The sequence below is a fragment of the Danio rerio genome, chromosome 4 (assembly GCF_049306965.1).
Source record: "Danio rerio strain Tuebingen ecotype United States chromosome 4, GRCz12tu, whole genome shotgun sequence".
In the NCBI taxonomy this organism is placed as follows: domain Eukaryota; kingdom Metazoa; phylum Chordata; class Actinopteri; order Cypriniformes; family Danionidae; genus Danio; species Danio rerio.
In genome coordinates, this window is record NC_133179.1 from 63,875,824 (window position 1) to 63,894,304 (window position 18,481).

At 39.6% G+C, this 18,481-nt stretch overlaps 1 protein-coding gene and 6 non-coding genes across 8 annotated transcripts in view; 1 reads left to right on the forward strand and 6 right to left on the reverse strand.

The window, feature by feature from the left end:
- The window catches only part of si:dkeyp-100h4.1, a 66,558-nt gene extending 57,806 nt beyond the window's left edge, over nucleotides 1-8,752 (forward strand). For both annotated transcript variants that reach the window (XM_073948215.1, XM_073948216.1), the window contains one exon: nucleotides 7,722-8,752. In XM_073948215.1, the coding sequence (XP_073804316.1) occupies nucleotides 7,722-7,785 (64 nt within the window). In that variant the 3' untranslated portion in view covers nucleotides 7,786-8,752. The remainder of the gene's footprint in view (nucleotides 1-7,721) is intronic.
- Nucleotides 8,753-16,167: 7,415 nt separating this feature from the next.
- Nucleotides 16,168-16,249, reverse strand: trnas-aga (transfer RNA serine (anticodon AGA)). The gene has a single exon. It is a non-coding gene; the product is annotated as a tRNA-Ser (tRNA).
- Nucleotides 16,250-16,367: 118 nt separating this feature from the next.
- trnak-uuu (transfer RNA lysine (anticodon UUU)) lies at nucleotides 16,368-16,440 on the reverse strand. The gene has a single exon. It is a non-coding gene; the product is annotated as a tRNA-Lys (tRNA).
- Nucleotides 16,441-16,949: 509 nt separating this feature from the next.
- trnah-gug (transfer RNA histidin (anticodon GUG)) lies at nucleotides 16,950-17,021 on the reverse strand. Its single transcript has one exon. It is a non-coding gene; the product is annotated as a tRNA-His (tRNA).
- Nucleotides 17,022-17,198: 177 nt separating this feature from the next.
- trnas-aga (transfer RNA serine (anticodon AGA)) lies at nucleotides 17,199-17,280 on the reverse strand. Its single transcript has one exon. It is a non-coding gene; the product is annotated as a tRNA-Ser (tRNA).
- A 118-nt stretch (nucleotides 17,281-17,398) lies between these two features.
- Nucleotides 17,399-17,471, reverse strand: trnak-uuu (transfer RNA lysine (anticodon UUU)). The gene has a single exon. It is a non-coding gene; the product is annotated as a tRNA-Lys (tRNA).
- Nucleotides 17,472-17,980: 509 nt separating this feature from the next.
- On the reverse strand, nucleotides 17,981-18,052 carry trnah-gug (transfer RNA histidin (anticodon GUG)). Its single transcript has one exon. It is a non-coding gene; the product is annotated as a tRNA-His (tRNA).
- Between the last annotated feature and the right edge of the window lie 429 nt (nucleotides 18,053-18,481).

Sequence of the window (18,481 nt, forward strand, 5' to 3'; positions counted from 1 at the left end):
ACTTAACCACAATTTATATCATTATAAAGATAATCATGTTCATATAAACTCTATAATTGAAGACTTTTCCCTTAATCCCCTTGTCTGAACCATAGGTCTGAATGCAGGCTCAGTGCAGCAGGCCTCTTGCCCTGTCTATTTCAACCATTAGCCCTGTTGGTAATCTAGAGGATTTAGGCGAACACAACAGCACGGCGATGTGTCTAAATGTGAACAAACTCCTGATAAAAGACAATGTCCGCCATTCTCCAATTCTCGTACTGCTCTTCCGTCAAAAATGCTTGCTGCACACACAGCTTTGCTGTATTGGCCCTGACAGGATCTTAGGGAAAAACATGCAACAAACACTGTGGATCATGATAACAAACACATACGAGCCTTCATAAACGGTGTGATGGTTGATGGGTCAGATGACATTAATCATGTGAGACACAAAAAATCACTGATGTATTCTGATATTCCTATGCGTAAAAGTACAACTCTTAACGATGAAATGAAACGTAAGAGAAAGGAAAGGCGACTCCGACAGAGGGCGCGCCGAGCCAACAAATCAGCTGGACGAACTCTCTGTGAACCCCTTGCTACTTCAGATGACCCTCTTGTTAGTAGTCGAACTCTGAATGAACTCCCAACTTGTACTTTTGCTGAACTCTCTACCGAGTTCACGCACCTGAATTTAAGTGCATAACTATATAGCACATTATAAATCAAGGCTTATATTAAAATGCCTAAATGTTGATTTATATGATACAATGTACTCTTAATGACTATATATCTGTCTTTTTACTGTTCAAGTGATTTAGCATGCTCCTTGAATGTATGATTTAAGTAGTCTGTGCACCTGTGTTTAGGGTTGATGTATGAATACTGTCACTGAGACACTGAGTATAAAAGCTGACATGTACTCTTCAGCTTTGCGCTTCCTGACTTCTGTTCATTGAGGTTGGTCGCCCTTTGTCTCTAACGGGAGGCAAAGTAAGGATTTCTTGTTTTCTGTTTGTCTTTTGTTTATTCTACTTTTTCACTGGATTTTATTTTATTAATAAAAGTGTATTTTATTATTTTTCTTCACTGGAGTGGACATTGAATTCATTTTCCAGAACCCATCTAAGTTACCCTGTGTGGTAAAATATGCTCTAATTTATTCTTTTGCAAAATACATTCTTTAAAGACGATCCTTTAACTAAACTCTAGCAAAGAAATATAGCGAAGGGAGGATCCTGATCTTAACTTTGTTTAATTAGAGTGATTAAATAAAGGGAAATCATGGAGGCCCCAGGCGAGGAACGTTTATATTTTTGCGAAAAGAGAATTAGATTAAGAGAGAAAGTAGGGGACGCCCGAAAAAGAAATCTCTCAAACAAGTATAGAATAAAGTGCACATAGACCTAAAGAAGGATCTATATTCTATACGAACAAAAACATGACTGAAGCTTCGGGTATTCAAATCCATCTTATCTCAAATGAGGAGTTGAAAACGCGTAAAAAGGAGAATCCTTTACATGTTTCGCCTCAATCTTGTACAATAGGTAATTGTGTTTACATAGGCGTACACGATCGAGAAAATAACTGGCTGGAATTGTTCGACGCTATTGATAAAGCTACGGGTACAGGTGAACAGGTAGAATTAATTCTACATAACCATAAAGGTCCCGTACAATTCCCAGAGCGATTCAGAGGACGGATAAAAGTGTTAAAGAATAACACAACCGTTAGCCCTGAATTCCATGCTGAATCAGAAGATGAGAGAGCTGGTTCAATTCTGGGCGAGCAGGCTCATGCCGCCGCTCCATACAGGTCGGAAGTTACCTTTTTGCCTTCGCAAAGAGACAAAGAACCTGAGACTGATCGACAGATTCAGTGGGGTCCATCTACTAGTACACCGTATGATGAAACCCTAATGAGAAAAGCGAGAGCAAAAACAAAACATGGCCCTTTAAATCCTTTAAAAGCTGCAACAAGTAGGATTCACAAAATGAGTCCTTTAAGAAAAGACAGCTCGAGCGACTCGTCATCAGAAGAAGATAGAGTTCTCCAAATAAGGGGTAGGATCAGGCAAAAGAATGCCAGGCCGAGCTCAAAAGACAGAAAAACATCAGCTCATGTTGATGGGCGCTTTATTGAAACAGGGAACAGGAGAGTTACCATTCCCAAGGGGTTTAAAATAAGCTGAAAAAGGTTGAGGGCAACACGCGTTCAGAGCAGAAAGATAACGCTGACATGATTTACCTGGCGACAGCATGTACCGCGGATGAGATCCTTGAACGGACAGATATAAATCAAAAAGCCAAATTAGACATGGTATGCGAGCTTGCCGACGCGCTTCAAGCTTTAATCAGCAGAATAATCTGGTCCGGGATGACCGAAGACGAAAACACCTCGAGCAAATACGATCCTAAATTAGGAACAGTGCATAAGATAAGAAAGCACTTTGCTAAAAGTGACTACCAGACAATCACCGGGGGAAATAGGAGACAGGACACCCCGCTCCCGAGTGAATCAAGCGAGACTGAAAGCTCTGAAGCAACAGGCTCCTCCGATGATGAATTTTCAGTAAGAAAATCCATCATGCTGGCGGGAAAAAATAAAAAGACTAAATCTTCTCAGGTCGTTAGTGAACTAAAAGAAAGAGCCCTCTATCCGTTATCTCAGCTATCTTTTCCTGCTGAAGCAACCATTATGGATAAAGCTCAAGAAATTGTTAGAATGGGCGAAATTTATAAAGCGGATGACGATCTAATAGAAGCTATGATCGTGCATCACACGCGCAAAAGAATTGCACCCGCTACTGTAAGGTTGCAGCTAGGCACAATTCTGGGCAAGAGCCCAGAAGATGAAAGAAACGATCGCGCTGAAATGATCAGAGCGATTGGAGTTTACCCGTATTGTCTTGATAGACAGGGTAAAGTCGAATCAGTGTATGCACTGATAAGAGAACTCCAAGAAGTGACAGATTTAGTCCCTGGCTTAGCTGAAGCGAAACTTTTAGGGCCAGAAACCACGTGGGTAGAATTGTCTAATTTCGCCATCAAGTGGGAGAGGAAGAGAAGGTTAATCTCGGAGAAGCAGTCAAAATCAAAAAATAAAACTAGAGAAGTTAAGAGTAACGAGAGAGTCGTGAATAGTAACCGAAAAACTCCCCGAAATCAAGAGGAATAGGGTTGCCTGTCTCCTGGGAAAAAGGCCATAATGTCTAAACAGGTTACAGAAACGGCAGATATGAATTTAAACATAAATTACGAGGGAATATTATTTGATCTTGATACAGGAGCAGATGTTACGGTAGTAAGTCAGCTGCCTAAAGAAGCAAAAGAAACAAAAAACTCGTTTAATATCAAAGACTTTAGGGGCAATATAGAAACGCACAAAGTTTATGATTGGAAAAACTTGCAAATTATCAAAGGTGTTAATAATTTAATGACACTAAAAGATGCCAGTACAATAATAGAAAGCAAACAAATAGGTTGGTTAAAACAAATAAACCTGGAGCAGGAAATAAAAAGAATGGCCGAAACCAGCAAAGCCGACCGTACTAAAGTTACAGAGATATTAAGAAAATATCAAACTCACGCTGCGAGAAGTAAAAATGATTGCGGAAAATTATCTGATAAATGGCAGTACGAAATAAAAGGTGGTATTCCACCACCACAAAGGCAGTATCCGATTAACAAAAGCGCGTTGCCTGAAAATAAAATCACAATTGAAGAATTAAAACGAAAAGGGATAATTAAAGAAGTTGATAATGCGCCAACAAATTCCCCTATTCAAGCGGTAGCAAAACCCGATGGGGGGTGGAGGTTGGTAACAAATTATAAAGCATTAAACAAACAAACTGTACCCGATACAAGATATCTGATTAATGCAAGAGATACTACGGGCGCACAAGGATTTAAGAATTCTCCAAATGCTTTTCAAGCCATAATGATGGAAATTCTTAAAGGCCTTCCTATTGTAGTGTACATAGATGACATTTTAATCGTTACTAATGATGAAGAAGAACATCTTAAAATATTAGATGAGACCTTAAGCCGACTAACTAAAGAAGGATTCAGATTAAACTACAAAAAGATGGAAATCGCTAAAGAGGATGTTGAATTTTTAGGATTTCAAATAACTGGTAATGAATGATTCCTGTCGCAAACTACAGAAAATAAATTAAAGGAATTAAGAGGAAAAGAAATAACCACTTTAAAACAATTACAAAGCATGCTGGGCACATTAAACTTTGTAAGAGATTTAATCCCCGGATATGCTAGACATGCGAAACCTCTTTATAATGCGACTAAAGGGGGTGTTTTAACTTGGAATGAGAAACTTTCCGAAATAAAGGCTAAACTCATAGATGAAGCTTTAAATAGTGGTCGTCTAGTGAGAAGAGACGAAACCACTTCGTTAGTAGCAAAGATAGCTAATACGGAGGATGAAATTGAGATAATAATTTACAATGCGTCAAATGAAAAACACCCTGTTAGTTTCATATCCTACAGCAAGCCAGCAAACCAGAGAAAGCTGCAGAACATGAGTGGCGGCGACCTTTTTGCCACACTCGCTAAATCTTTACTAACTCTGAAAGCCCTCGCACTAGACCAGCAGATACTGGTTAAAGCCAAAGGTGAAGGAATAAATCAAATAGTAAGGGAATCAAAAAATTTAATCAGTGAAAATAAGCGCGTTCACCGTCATACGTGGGCTAAGTGGTCGTTAATCTTAAACGATACTCAGTTCAGCTTTCACTCTGACAAAATTCCTAAAGCCGAAAAGACTACCAAGGTCCCCATAGACAAAGTCTGTTATTATACTGACGGCACAACCGAGCAGGGAATAACTAGATGGGGATGGATTCGAAAGAAAGGCCGAAAAGTCACTGAGTCAGATAAAGGTAGCTTAGAGGCAGGGCTAAGCGCTCAAGCTGCTGAAGTAAAAGCATTCAGGAAAGCTTTAGAGAAAGCCAAACAGCTGAATGACCTTAAATGTTTTATAGTAACTGATAGTGATTATATCTATCAAGCTGTAGAGGAACATTTAGGTGCATGGAAAAATAATGATTTTAATACTTCCAAAGGGAAGCCATTAAAACAAGCCGACGACTGGAGGGTAATAGATGAGCTGATCACAGAAATTACACCAACAGTGTTGCATCAAACCAGCCATACGTCACAGAATACGACGGCTGCTATAGGGAATAAGGAAGTAGACAGTTAAGTACGTAGAGTACGGGCTGTTACCAAGGAAAGTCAAAAAGACTTACTTGAAAAATTACATATAGAATTAAAGCATCCTACCACGAAATATTTAGCGCTGTATTGTCATGCTTTAGGCCTAAATATACAAAACTTAAAGTCTGAGTACTATAAGATAAAAGTGAATTGTCCAATTTACAGAAAAGCAATTGATTCACGTTATAATGATAACGGATCTATAAAAACAGATCACGAGAACGAAGAAATTAGCATGGATTTTGCTGGACCTATTAGACCGCAAACGAAAAAGAAAAGTTGTTATTTTCTTTTAATCACGGACAATGCGAGTGAATATACGCAGATTTTTCCTTGTAAACGAGCTACGGAAGAAGTAGTAATTGAAAGTTTACAACAATGGTTCAAATTTAGAGGAATACCGAATCGATTCAGAGCCGACGGAGCGTATTCGATTTCAGGTCAAAAGGTCGAACAGTTTATAAAAGATTCAGGGGCTAAATTAATTAAATCCGTGAAATATCAACCCGCTAGTAACGGAATCGCCGAGAGACGAATAAAAGAAGTTAAAAATTGGTATTGTAAAAATTCTAATTTACCTTGGGACGAACAAATTATTGATTGCTTAAAATTTGTAAATTACAGAGTCCCTATACCTGAAAAGGAGGAAAATCCACCAAGAAACAGGGCCAAAATAAAGGTAGGCGACATAGTCTACATACAGAAAAGAGTCCGAGGGCATAGATTTAAAGAAAATCTAGGCACAGAAGATAAAGTTAAATCAATACCATCCAATACTACCGTAGAATTAGAAGCCAACGGTATTTGGAGTCTCAGAGACATAATAAAGAAGCCGGAATAATGGCAGACACAAACCTGACCTGTGACCTCAAATCTTGTGAAGGCCTTTATAAGCAAAAAGGCTTCATCAGAGTTATTAGAGGTTTTTCTGGACACTTAACCATTGAAAAATGGCTTAAGCCAGAATATGATAGAGCTCTGGGAAGAAAATCTGTTAGTGTACCAGGAACACCAGCTACCAGTTATAGGATCGAAGACTGCGCCGTATGTGGAAAACCTAATGTAGCGTTTAAATTAGCTGAAGGCTTATACGCAAATAGGCCGAATAAAGCAGAGTTGCTAATTCAGCATGGTTTAGGAGCTCATTTCCCGTGGTGGAATGAGTTAGGAGATATCGATGCGTGTGCTTTGCATGATGTCACCATTTGTGGTGATTGCAGAGAGTCACACCAGAAGGTCGAAATCGAACAATATGAGATAAAGCAGGATGGATGCTTATGCCGAAACTGTCAGTCATGTAAACAACGGTTTATTGCCCTAGGAAGGGAATGCCGATGTGTGTATGATAGGGAAGAATTTACATCGTGTGAAAGATGTAAGAGTTTATTCAGTTGCAAATGCTTAAAGTTAATTAGCAAAAAGCAAATATGGATGACTCGAAAATCCAGAAAGGCCCTAGGGGAAAATAGAATAATGACCATGTGGGATATAAACCCAGTATCGCTAATGACAAATGCAGATTCAAAATGGATGGCCCAAAGACTCAGAGAACTGTCCTTCTGCCCAGGGGGATTGCCAGGCGGGCAGGAGTCTTTGAACGGAAACGAGAGTTTTCGGAATGGCCTGATATATCTCACTCACTTAGGTGGATGGGAGACCGCTGTCAAGTTGCAGTTACACACGCAGGTCAGCTACAAGAGAGGTGGCTTAAGTGCATGTGTATGGGTTCTGCATGACAGTGAGTGGTTTAAGTGTGAACTTTCTGACGCTATAATAATTACAGCAAAAGAAATGACATTTAAACTGTGCATCAAAGTATGCGAACCAAAAGATGAGCCCAGTTATTTCACTGAATCAAACATCTCAGTCTATGGATCTTCACAATCCTTTAGAGAAGGGACAGCAAAACTCAAAATTATCAGATCCACACAACCATATCATTTAATGACTCGTGAACCAAGCGACGAGGATAAATCTAGGATAGAAATTCTAGATTTAACTGTTCTGTTAAATTTAATAGGAAGTTACCTGGGTATTGGAGAATGTATTCAGGGAGTAAATGTTTATCTGAATAGATCAAAAGATAAATCAGATATGGCAACAAGAAATAAATTAATACAATTGAAAAAGTGGATCTCCAAAAAATTCAGTCGAGGGACAGAATAGGATGAAACGAGTTTGTCTCTGTTCTCTGTTGCAGGAAAGCATGCAAGATATATTGGCACATAAATGGTGTTAGAGCATATTGTTGTATGGACTGTTTCATATTCAGTGGGCAAGATTTTAACAAGATCCAATATATACTTTGTTGGAGTGATAGTTATTTACAGCCTTTACTACGAACTTTAACAAGTGCTGTGGGACAGTCAATTATGCCATGGAAACCCGTTATTACTTACACGGGGCAAGGACGAACAAAGTATTATGTCCACCCCTATTGGGTTAATGGGGAAGTGTTAATGGGGGTCATGAGCTCAACCGCTAATTTGTATGTAAAACTTGCAGATCGAAGTCCTTGCCTGGATGCAGGATCAATGGGTTCTTTCCAAGTTGGAGGACATCCTATTGAGGGATCGTCTGATTCTCAGACTCCCCTGGGACCAGTTGCAGAACTTGACTTCATCTGCTCGACCCTTCTTGAGGATGAGGAGAATTGGCCGGAGACTTTTGACCTCCCTGGGACAGAGTAATTTACTAACTGTCCAGCTATCATACCAAAAAAGGGAAAAGAAGTTTAATCTTTGGTTAATGGGCTTTGATGGATGGGCTGTACCTCTAGAACATTGTATATATGGATCTTGTGTACTAGATGAATTGGATAATGATTATTTTATGTCTCAAATGAGAATGTCAAAAGGGGGTGTGATGGTTGATGGGTCAGATGACATTAATCATGTGAGACACAAAAAATCACTGATGTATTCTGATATTCCTATGCGTAAAAGTACAACTCTTAACGATGAAATGAAACGTAAGAGAAAGGAAATGCGACTCCGACAGAGGGCGCGCCGAGCCAACAAATCAGCTGGACGAACTCTCTGTGAACCCCTTGCTACTTCATATGACCCTCTTGCTAGTAGTCGAACTCTGAATGAACTCCCAACTTGTACTTTTGCTGAACTTTCTACCGAGTTCACGCACCTGAATTTGAGTGCATAACTATATAGCACATTATAAATCAAGGCTTATATTAAAATGCCTAAATGTTGATTTATATGATACAATATACTCTTAATGACAATATATCTGTCTTTTTACTGTTCAAGTGATTTAGCATGCTCCTTGAATGTATGATTTAAGTAGTCTGTGCACCTGTGTTTAGGGTTGATTTATGAATACTGTCACTGAGACACTGAGTATAAAAGCTGACATGTACTCTTCAGCTTTGCGCTTCCTGACTTCTGTTCATTGAGGTTGGTTGCCCTTTGTCCGCCAAGTGGGGACAAAGTAAGGATTTTGTTTTCTGTTTGTCTTTTGTTTATTCTACTTTTTCACTGGATTTTGTTTTATTAATAAAAGTGTATTTTATTACTTTTCTTCACTGGAGTGGACATTGAATTCATTTTCCAGAACCCATCAAAGTTACCCTGTGTGGTAAAGTATGATCTAATTTATTCTTTTGCAAAATACATTTTTTAAAGACGATCCTTTAACTAAACTCTTGCTAAGAAATATAGCTAAGGGAGGATCCTGATCTTAACTTTGTTTAATTAGGGTGATTAAACAAAGGGAAATCAGCACAATGTACATCAATATTTCTCACATATTATTGTAGCTCAGTTTGAGCTGAACACAAATAAAACACATGTTGGCTAGTACTGTGTAAAAAGTAGCTGAAATAAGCACAGATGTCAGGGCATGTCAAAACATCTCAGGGGTCCCAAAATCAACTCAGACCCCTGAGGGTTAACTACAGGTATAGTATGAGCAGTGTGAAACATAATTACTGATAAACCATACTTCCTGTTATTTGGGGTTTAGTATCATCCAGGGTTAACATGTTCAAGCATGAAGAGCTCTAATATGAAACTGTCTGACTGTAGATATTGTAGAGTGGAGAATCATTTACCTCAGTGTTTACAGTTTACAGTCTTCAGTCCATCAGAGAGAAGCTTCACTCCTGAATCCTGCAGGTCATTGTTACTCAGGTCCAGCTCTCTCAGGACACAGTTTGAGGACTGTAGAGCTGAAGACAAACTCTCACAGCACTGAACAGTGAGAATACACATGGCCAATCTGAGAACGTAGAACACACATTACTAAAAACCACACTGTTAATGTGATCAGTCTGATGTAACAAAGCAAAAAATCAATAAATTAATCAATCAATCAATCAATCAGGTGTTTAAACTCAGACCTCAGTGTCTCCAGTTTACAGTGTTGACTCTTCAGTCCATCAGAGAGCTTCTTCACTCCTGAATCCTGCAGGTCATTGTTACTCAGGTCCAGCTCTCTCAGCACATAGTTTGAGGATTGTAGAGCTGAAGACAAACTCTTACAAGAATCGGCAGTGAGTTTACATGTCATCAGTCTGAGAAAGAGCACACATTACAAAAAACACACTGTTAATGTGATTTGTCTGATGTAACAAAACAAAAATCAATCAATCAGGTGTTTAAACTCAGACCTCAGTGTCTCCAGTTTACAGTGTTGACTCTTCAGTCCATCAGAGAGAAGCTTCACTCCTGAATCCTGCAGGTCATTGTTAATCAGGGCCAGCTCTCTCAGGACACAGTTTGAGGATTGTAGAGCTGAAGACAAACTCTCACAGGACCGAACAGTAAGATAACAGCCCTGTAGCCTGTGTAGAGGACAAACACAATATGTATGTGTTCATCTGGAATGTTTAATAGTGTCAAGCACATCTCACTGTAGTGACTGGTTTAACTTCACTAGTTAGTGAGCACATCTGCTGATTTTAGCTTTAAATAGTATTTATGTCTAGAAAATACAAATGGCTTCCTTCAGATGTTCCAATAGTCCAACTCTTTATGTAACACCTAACACTGCAAAACAGGATTTTTTAAAATTGTTTTATTTATTATTATTTAACAAACAAACTAATGACAATAATCTTCTGTAGCATTTTTAAAGTTGCATCTCAAAGCACTTTTCAGACTAAAATGAAACAGATGCATATGTGACAGAAATATAGAAGATATATAAATATATTCATTGTTGTTTGCTGTTTGTGTGTTTTTGTTTCTAAAGATTCCTCCATGTCAGTGATCAGGATTGCCTGCCCTGTAATCTTGCCTGCAGCTCCTCAGCCTTATCCAGCCATGTCCACCGATTCAGTTGTCTCTAGTACAGCAGTTTCAATCTTCTCCACTACATCAGACACAGTTTCTAGCGCTAACGGTACGTTGTAGCGAGGACATAAACAAGGATGTAAACAACGGGAAATGCTGTTTGGCACTGCTAACATTTCAGCTAAAAATTCTGTGCAAATTCAGTGCAAAAAAATGCAGTGTCTCTCTATGAGGACACTTTCCCGGCATTTTACATCTCAGATAACCAACACTCTAAAAATATGAGAATGTTTCATATGACTCACACATGCTTATTCTGAATATATGTGACAGACACTTGTCAGATGATATTTTAGAGAGCAGGCGTGAGCTTCAGCTGTGTCCTCAGTGTCATTTTCTGTCTGATTTAGGCTCATACTGATACGGCTAACAGCTACTCTGACTGATAGGATTTACACATCGCAAAAGTGCGTGCTTGTAGAGCCGTGACACTTTTCCTGGTGACGTGAAGCCAATCTGCAAATCACAGCACAATACATTAGCTGACCAATCAAAGCCTCTTGAGGACAGGCCTTTCAGAGGAACTAGGATATGACATTTGTCTTCATGTTAGCTAAGTAGCTGTATATAGTCAAAGTCAGATATATAAAAATAAGCTTTTCTACAAATAAAGCATGAGCACACATCGCATTGCATTCTATCAACACAACCAAGCCTTAAAAACACACTCTAGACCCCCCCCTTTAAGGACATCCAGTCAGTCTAGAGGTGTTTGAAACCTCCAGAAAGGTGGGCTCGCATCATCATGGAGGGTTTCACCAGCTCCACTACAGCTCTGTGCTCATGCTGTTTATCCTAATCAACTCAACTCAATTTATTTCTAGAGCACTTTCAACCAACCACAATGGCTACCAAAGTGCTGAACATAAAACACAGAATACAAGCAAACATACAAGAAACTAAATACATCAACTCACAACACACAAGTAAAAATTGAAGAAAATAAGTGTTTCAGTGACCTCTGAAAACACTCAAGAGTTGGAGAAGTTCTTAAGGAGAGTGGAAGATCGGCCCAGAGTCTTCAGCTGTGACTGAAAAAGCTCTATCACCCCACATTTCAAGCGTGATTGTGAAACTGGCAAATAGAGTCGATCCTTAGTGTGAAGAGATCTCACGGGTTGGTGTATATTAATTAGCTCAGAAATATACTCAGGGGCCATGGAGGGATTTAAAAACATAGAGCAGTACTTTGTACTGAATTCTAAACTGGATTGACAGCCAGGGTTCAAATTAAATCAGATGTAGATCTGCCCAGAAAGAAAAACACTAGATGCTGAAATAGGTATAAAACTCTTTCAAAAAGTGTAAAAATAGGAGCATTAATAGAAACATTTACTGTAATATACAATCTGTCCTAGACATTTCTATTTAAATTTAAAGGAGTAATAAATTATAAGTAACTAATAATGTTTAATTGAAGTTAATTTGCTAATTAAAATAAATGGTTAATCAAGACAGATAAAAGAGGCTTAATGTTGATAATATGATTTAAGAGCAATCAATAGGAGAAGATTTTCCAGCTGAAGTTCATATTGTTTGTGGAGATATGTTTTTTTGGATGGTAAATATTTCAAGTATTGGGTTTCTATTGAGTTTATTTTAGGTAACTACCAGAGGAGGGTAGAAACTTGTTTGTACTTGTGTAGGCTGATGACTATCATATATTGTATACACCAGAATGCATAAAGGGTTAAAATTAGGGAGAAGATCTTAGGATGGACACTGTCACAATATGTGGATGATTGAATTATCTACAGCTTCACAAAGATCTAGTTCAATTAAAAGACTTGACTGGAGACCATTGCTCCAAACAGTGAGATATGATGACTGTTTTTGGTGTTGACTGGATAGAGAATTATTCTGTAAACAAGTACAGTTGAGAAACTATGATGAGTAGATGATTGGAGATGGTACCAGAAGCAAATTATGAAGCAGGAACAGTTATTCATTTGTGACGAAAGAAGCACTTCCAAGGATTTGAAACATCAGCAGAAATAAGTTCATAAAAGGTTTGCATTCATAAAGTAATTAAAGTCAAAGTGAATAAGTGATCAATAAATAAAAACATCTAAAGGAGTATGAAAAATTTTGAATAAAGCAAAAGAGAGAGTAATTGTATTATGCTCAATTACCAGAAATGGCTGAAAGAGATGAAGATGATCCATCAAGGCCAACGCTCAATGAAAGATGTGAAAATAATAAACTTAGGGCCTACTCACACTATGCCATCCGTACCGTGCCCAGGCCCGTTTCCCGGATCGTTTGAGAAGTGTGAGTGCGCTGAACCGGGCTCAAGCACGGTTCACTTGGCCGGCCCTGGCCCGGTTGGAAGAGGTGTGCCTGAGCGCGGTACACTTGGGCTTTGGCGCGGTACGCTTGTGTGTGAGCGCGAAACGCGCCAAAGCCCGAAACCGAAAGCGAGACGTGACTTTTAAGGGACTGTTTGATATGGATTTATTAATCATTCTTACTGTTCAGTGATCGCAAACTGCCATAGTTTATTAAAGACGCAAACTCCTCACAGCACCACAGCTGCGCGCCTTCAGCAGACCTCCTCATTCCTGCAGCACGAGAGCTTTGATTGTTTATGAGCGCCAAAAGTGGCGGATCTGTTCGGTAAAATATCTGACTGTGTGTCCCCGCATCCCTAAGGACTGTTTGGCGAAATATTTGACTGCATGTCACTGCATAACAAACGACTGAAAGGATATAACTAGAGAAATCTCCACTGTGCTGCTGAGTGAGAGCGTATGGCAAGCCGTTTTAACATTTAAACCTTGTTCTGACTATCCATAAATATATTTAGAGATATAATTATATATTTTGACAAGTCATTATTATAATTCGACTTGTCAGAATGACAATTAGAGATATCTGCAATTACAATTGTACTAGTACGAAATCAGATTGGAGATATCTGCAAATAAATTATGACTAGTCATATTCCTCTATTGACTTCCATTGAAAAATATTTGCAGATATCTCTAACTGAGTTGACTCGTCAAAAAAATCCAATTCAAGATATCTACAACTGTAATTCGACTATTAGTAAATTAATTAGAGATATCTTCAAATATATTTGTAAATATCTCTAAATATTACGAATTAAAGACATCTCCAAATGTATGACTAGTAAAAACTCAGTTAGAGATATCTCTAATTACAATTGTAACTAGTCAAAACTCAGTTAGAGATATCTGCAAATATTTTTCAATGGAAGTCAATGGAGGAATATGACTAGTCATAATATATTTGCAGATATCTCCAATCTGATTTCGTACTAGTACAATTGCAATTGCAGATATCTCTAATTGTTATTCTGACTAGTCGAATTATAATTATGACTAGTCAAAATATAATTAGAGATATCTCTAAATATATTTATGGAGTCAGAACAAAAATTGAAATGCTAAAAGGCTTGCCATAGAGAGCGCTTCTGAACAGCGCAGCAGCGATGACGTAAGCGTGCCGAGGCCCGATATGGTGTGAGCGCGGGCCGTCGGGGGAGACGGGAGGGGGGACAAGCGTGCTTTGGCCCGGTTCGAGGCAACTGTACCTAGTGTGAGTACGGCCTTAATGAGTTTAATGTGTTAACAAGTGCATTGGTGAATGATGGCATGGAAACTGACAGAAACAGGCATCTAACACTGCATCACATGAACTACTATTGGGTCAACCCTTGCAAGAAACCACATGAAACTTTGCATAAAACCTTGCATATAATCTCACCTATAGCCTTGCACATAACCTCTTGGAATGGTTTGCAAGGATGTCTAATGCAGTAGGGACTTAAATAAAGAAACAATTAATTGCCATGTGCAAAGCGATATCTGTGCAGGAAACCAGAAAGGAGCCATGTGAGAGAGCAGTGATACAAGGTCCAATTGGTCCAGCTGATCGAGTCTATCTGTGGATGTTCTGGAAAAAGGAGAGAGCTCAGGAGGAAAGGACCATATCTGGATGAGGGCAAATCCAACAGCTGCCAAAGTGGATGCCATTAATGGGGTACCAATGCCTCAAAGGAGCGAAAGGAAACAACTCCAGCAAGGGAAAGCTGACTGGAAACAGAGGAGCCTGAATATTCCAAAGCTCTAAACTACTAAGTGTAACGTGTGGAAGGAGAAGTTAATCAGAACAAAGTAAAGAGTGATTCTGATAATATGCCTGAATACCACATACAGAAGTGCCACAAGTCAAGGGATGATGAATGCACAACTGCAGATTTCAAAACTCAGACTCTCAACCACACATCTCCATTAACATCTATTAAAGTCAAGTGAAGATGCTGGTAGCTTAGAAGAAGAGAAACAAGGATGACCAAAGATCAAGATCAACATTTGATGCTTTTTATGTTTGCATATTGAATTTGTTTGCATATTGCTTTTATGGTACCTATATATAATATCACTTCAGTATATTCTACATGAGTGTGAAAACCAGCAGCTAGGACTGAACCAACTGAATACTTATGCTTAAGACATTGTTGTCTTTGATGTGTTAAGAGAAAAAAACAGAGTACAGTCTTTTACTTCATTCAAATCAAAAGAGAGGGGAGATGTTTGGCTGGACTTCTGTCAAAGTACAGTGGCATAATCTAGTCAATTGATAACAGCTATGTGGCTTATATCAGTCACTAGATAGAGGTAATTAAGAGAACTGGATTATGAAATTGCACTTTGGGTTAAAAGACAATAATATTAAGACTAAAGTCTTAAGAGGAGGGATTGAAGAAGATTTCTATTCTCTCAGTGTGAAGTATTTTCTAAGTGTAAAGCAGTTAATTTTCTCTTCACAAAATGTATGTAGTGTTTGCAGCAAACATGCCAGCATGTGTTAAAAATACTGTGTAATATGAGTATGCCTGCACAGAAGCAACACTAGGAGAAGGCTATTACTGAATGGCTGATTGTGTAGAATAACTGAATATGTAAAGCACTGATTATATATGTTAAATACTTGTATGAAGCTATATGTGGCAGAAGTTAGAATGAGTAACATATTATCAAGTTATTATCCTATCATAACAATGTATGTAAACCCTTAGTTCCTTTGCATAAGTTGTATCTATACTTAGCTGACATAGACCTGTAACATCTCTGTTGACATGAGCTGGTGGGCTGAGAGCCAAGAATAGCAGGACCCCTTAGACTAGAAAACCTATTCAAAAATGGTCAAGAGTTAAAAAGAGACACAAAGGGGTGTGTCATAATTACCTGTATAAAGATTATGGAGAACACAGATACTTTAGAAGGTGTCCCGGAGAGACTTCAGAATGCTCTGGGGTCTGCTCTGCTCTGCTCTTTCTCGGCTTTATTATGGAGAATAAAGTCCATTTTCTGATATTCAAAACCTCCGGTCTGATAATTTCTAATTGATGAAAAGTCGAATTCACGACATGACCCCGTTCAACCCGGGGATGCTGCGGCCACAACGCAAAGTTCTAACCCCTATACGATCACGGCAAGCTACGAGACAGCCGTTGTGACCCTTGTGTGGTATGTTCCTCCCTGTGGTAAGCCCCTTTCTCTTCAGTGAGAACACTCTGTTGTTTTTCTCCTCCTACCAGCACAACGCTTTTCCCAAGAAACAATGGAAATGCAAACAATTGACGACTGCTGCAATTTTAAAAAGGGGCAGGACGTAGTCAGCAGGATTCGAACCTGCGCGGGGAGACCCCAATGGATTTCTAGTCCATCGCCTTAACCACTCGGCCACGACTACAAGAGTGACTGTACTGCCATTTCTTTATGCCTAGTACACATATTGTGCATCCAGATGAAACTTTGATCAAGCGATAGCTCAACAGCAAAAGCTGTGGCTCCACAAAATGAGCATCACACGCCCGAACAGGGACTTGAACCCTGGACCCTCAGATTAAAAGTCTGATGCTCTACTGACTGAGCTATCCGGGCTCCACAACAGTAGTTTACAAGTAGGCAAGGTTTGGGTTGTGGTCGGCGCAGACCTTTACAGTACACTAAAGTTTACCGTGAGATGGGGTTTTAAGCTTATGGTTGGTGTGGAGGTTGCTAAAACACGACAGGTTACTTTGAGGTTGGGTTTATGGTTTTTGTAGGTGTAGACATCAGTACAACACAATAGTTTGGACTTCATGTCATGTAGGAGACATTAAATAGATCAATGATAACTGCAGAATGTCTTTGTGCTGTTGTGGCAATGAATGGACACTCAACAATTGAAAAGATTCCTTCCATGCCTTAGAAGCGTGACTTGATCAGTACTTATCTACACAGCATGCTGGCATCAAAGATCCTATTTCTCTTATATCATATCCCTAGTCTTTCACACTTTAGGAAACGTAAACATTCAGGACGTGCCATTAGCACAGCCTGCACTAAAAGAAGGCTGGAGATAACGGATGGCAACACAGAGTGCGACACCAATGTCACCTTGAAAAACCTGCCGTGACCCGGATTCGAACCGGGGTTGCTGCGGCCACAACACAGAGCACTAACCACTATACGATCACGGCGAGCTATGAAACAGCTGATGTAACCTATGTGTGGTATGTTCCCCCCTGTGATAAGCCCCTTTCTCTTCAGTGAGAACACTCTGTTGTTTTTCTCCTCCTACCAGCACAACGCTTTTCCCAAGAAACAATGGAAATGCAAACAATTGATGACTGCTGCAATTTTAAAAAGGGGCAGGACGTAGTCAGCAGGATTCGAACCTGCGCGGGGAGACCCCAATGGATTTCTAGTCCATCGCCTTAACCACTCGGCCACGACTACAAGACTGCCTGTACTGCCATTTCTTTATGCCTAGTACACATATTGTGCATCCAGATGAAACTTTCATCAAGCGATAGCTCAACGGCAAAAGCTGTGGCTCCACAAAATGAGCGTCACACGCCCGAACAGGGACTTGAACCCTGGACCCTCAGATTAAAAGTCTGATGCTCTACCGACTGAGCTATCCGGGCTCCACAACAGTAATTTACAAGTAGGCAAGGTTTGGGTTGTGGTCGGCGCAGACCTTTACAGTACACTAAAGTTTACTGTGAGATGGGGTTTTAAGCTTATGGTTGGTGTGGAGGTTGCTAAAACACGAGAGGTTACTTTGAGGTAGGGTTTATGGTTTTTGTAGGTGTAGACATCAGTACAACACAATAGTTTGGACTTCATGTCATGTAGGAGACATTAAATAGATCAATGATAACTGCAGAATGTCTTTCTGCTGTTGTGGCAATGAATGGACACTCAACAATTGAAAAGATTCCTTCCATGCCTTAGAAGCGTGACTTGATCAGTACTTATCTACACAGCATGCTGGCATCAAAGATCCTATTTCTCTTATATCATATCCCTAGTCTTCCACACTTTAGGAAACGTAAACATTCAGGACGTGCCATTAGCACAGCCTGCACTAAAAGAAGGCTGGAGAAAACGGATGGCAACACAGAGTGCGACACCAATGTCACCTTGAAAAACCTGCCGTGACCCGGATTCGAACCGGGGTTGCTGCGGCCACAACACAGAGTACTAACCACTATACGATCACGGCGAGCTATGAAACAGCCGTTGTGACTTATGTGTGGTATGTTCCTCCCTGTGATAAGCCCCTTTCTCTTCAGTGAGAACACTCTGTTGTTTTTCTCCTCCTACCAGCACAACGCTTTTCCCAAGAAACAATGGAAATGCAAACAATTGATGACTGCTGCAATTTTAAAAAGTAACAGGATGTGGGTATAGTTGGCAGGACTTGAACCTGCGGGAGAATACCCCAACGTATTTCAAGTCGAACGCCTTAACCACTCAGCCATGACTACAAGACTGCCTGAGCTGCCATGTCTTGATGTGTAGTACATGTATTGTGCATCCAGATGAAACTTTGATCAAGCGATAGCTCAACGGCAAAAGCTGTGGCTCCACAAAATGAGCCTTACACACCCAAACAGGGTCTTGAACCCTCGACCCTTAGATTAAAAGTCAG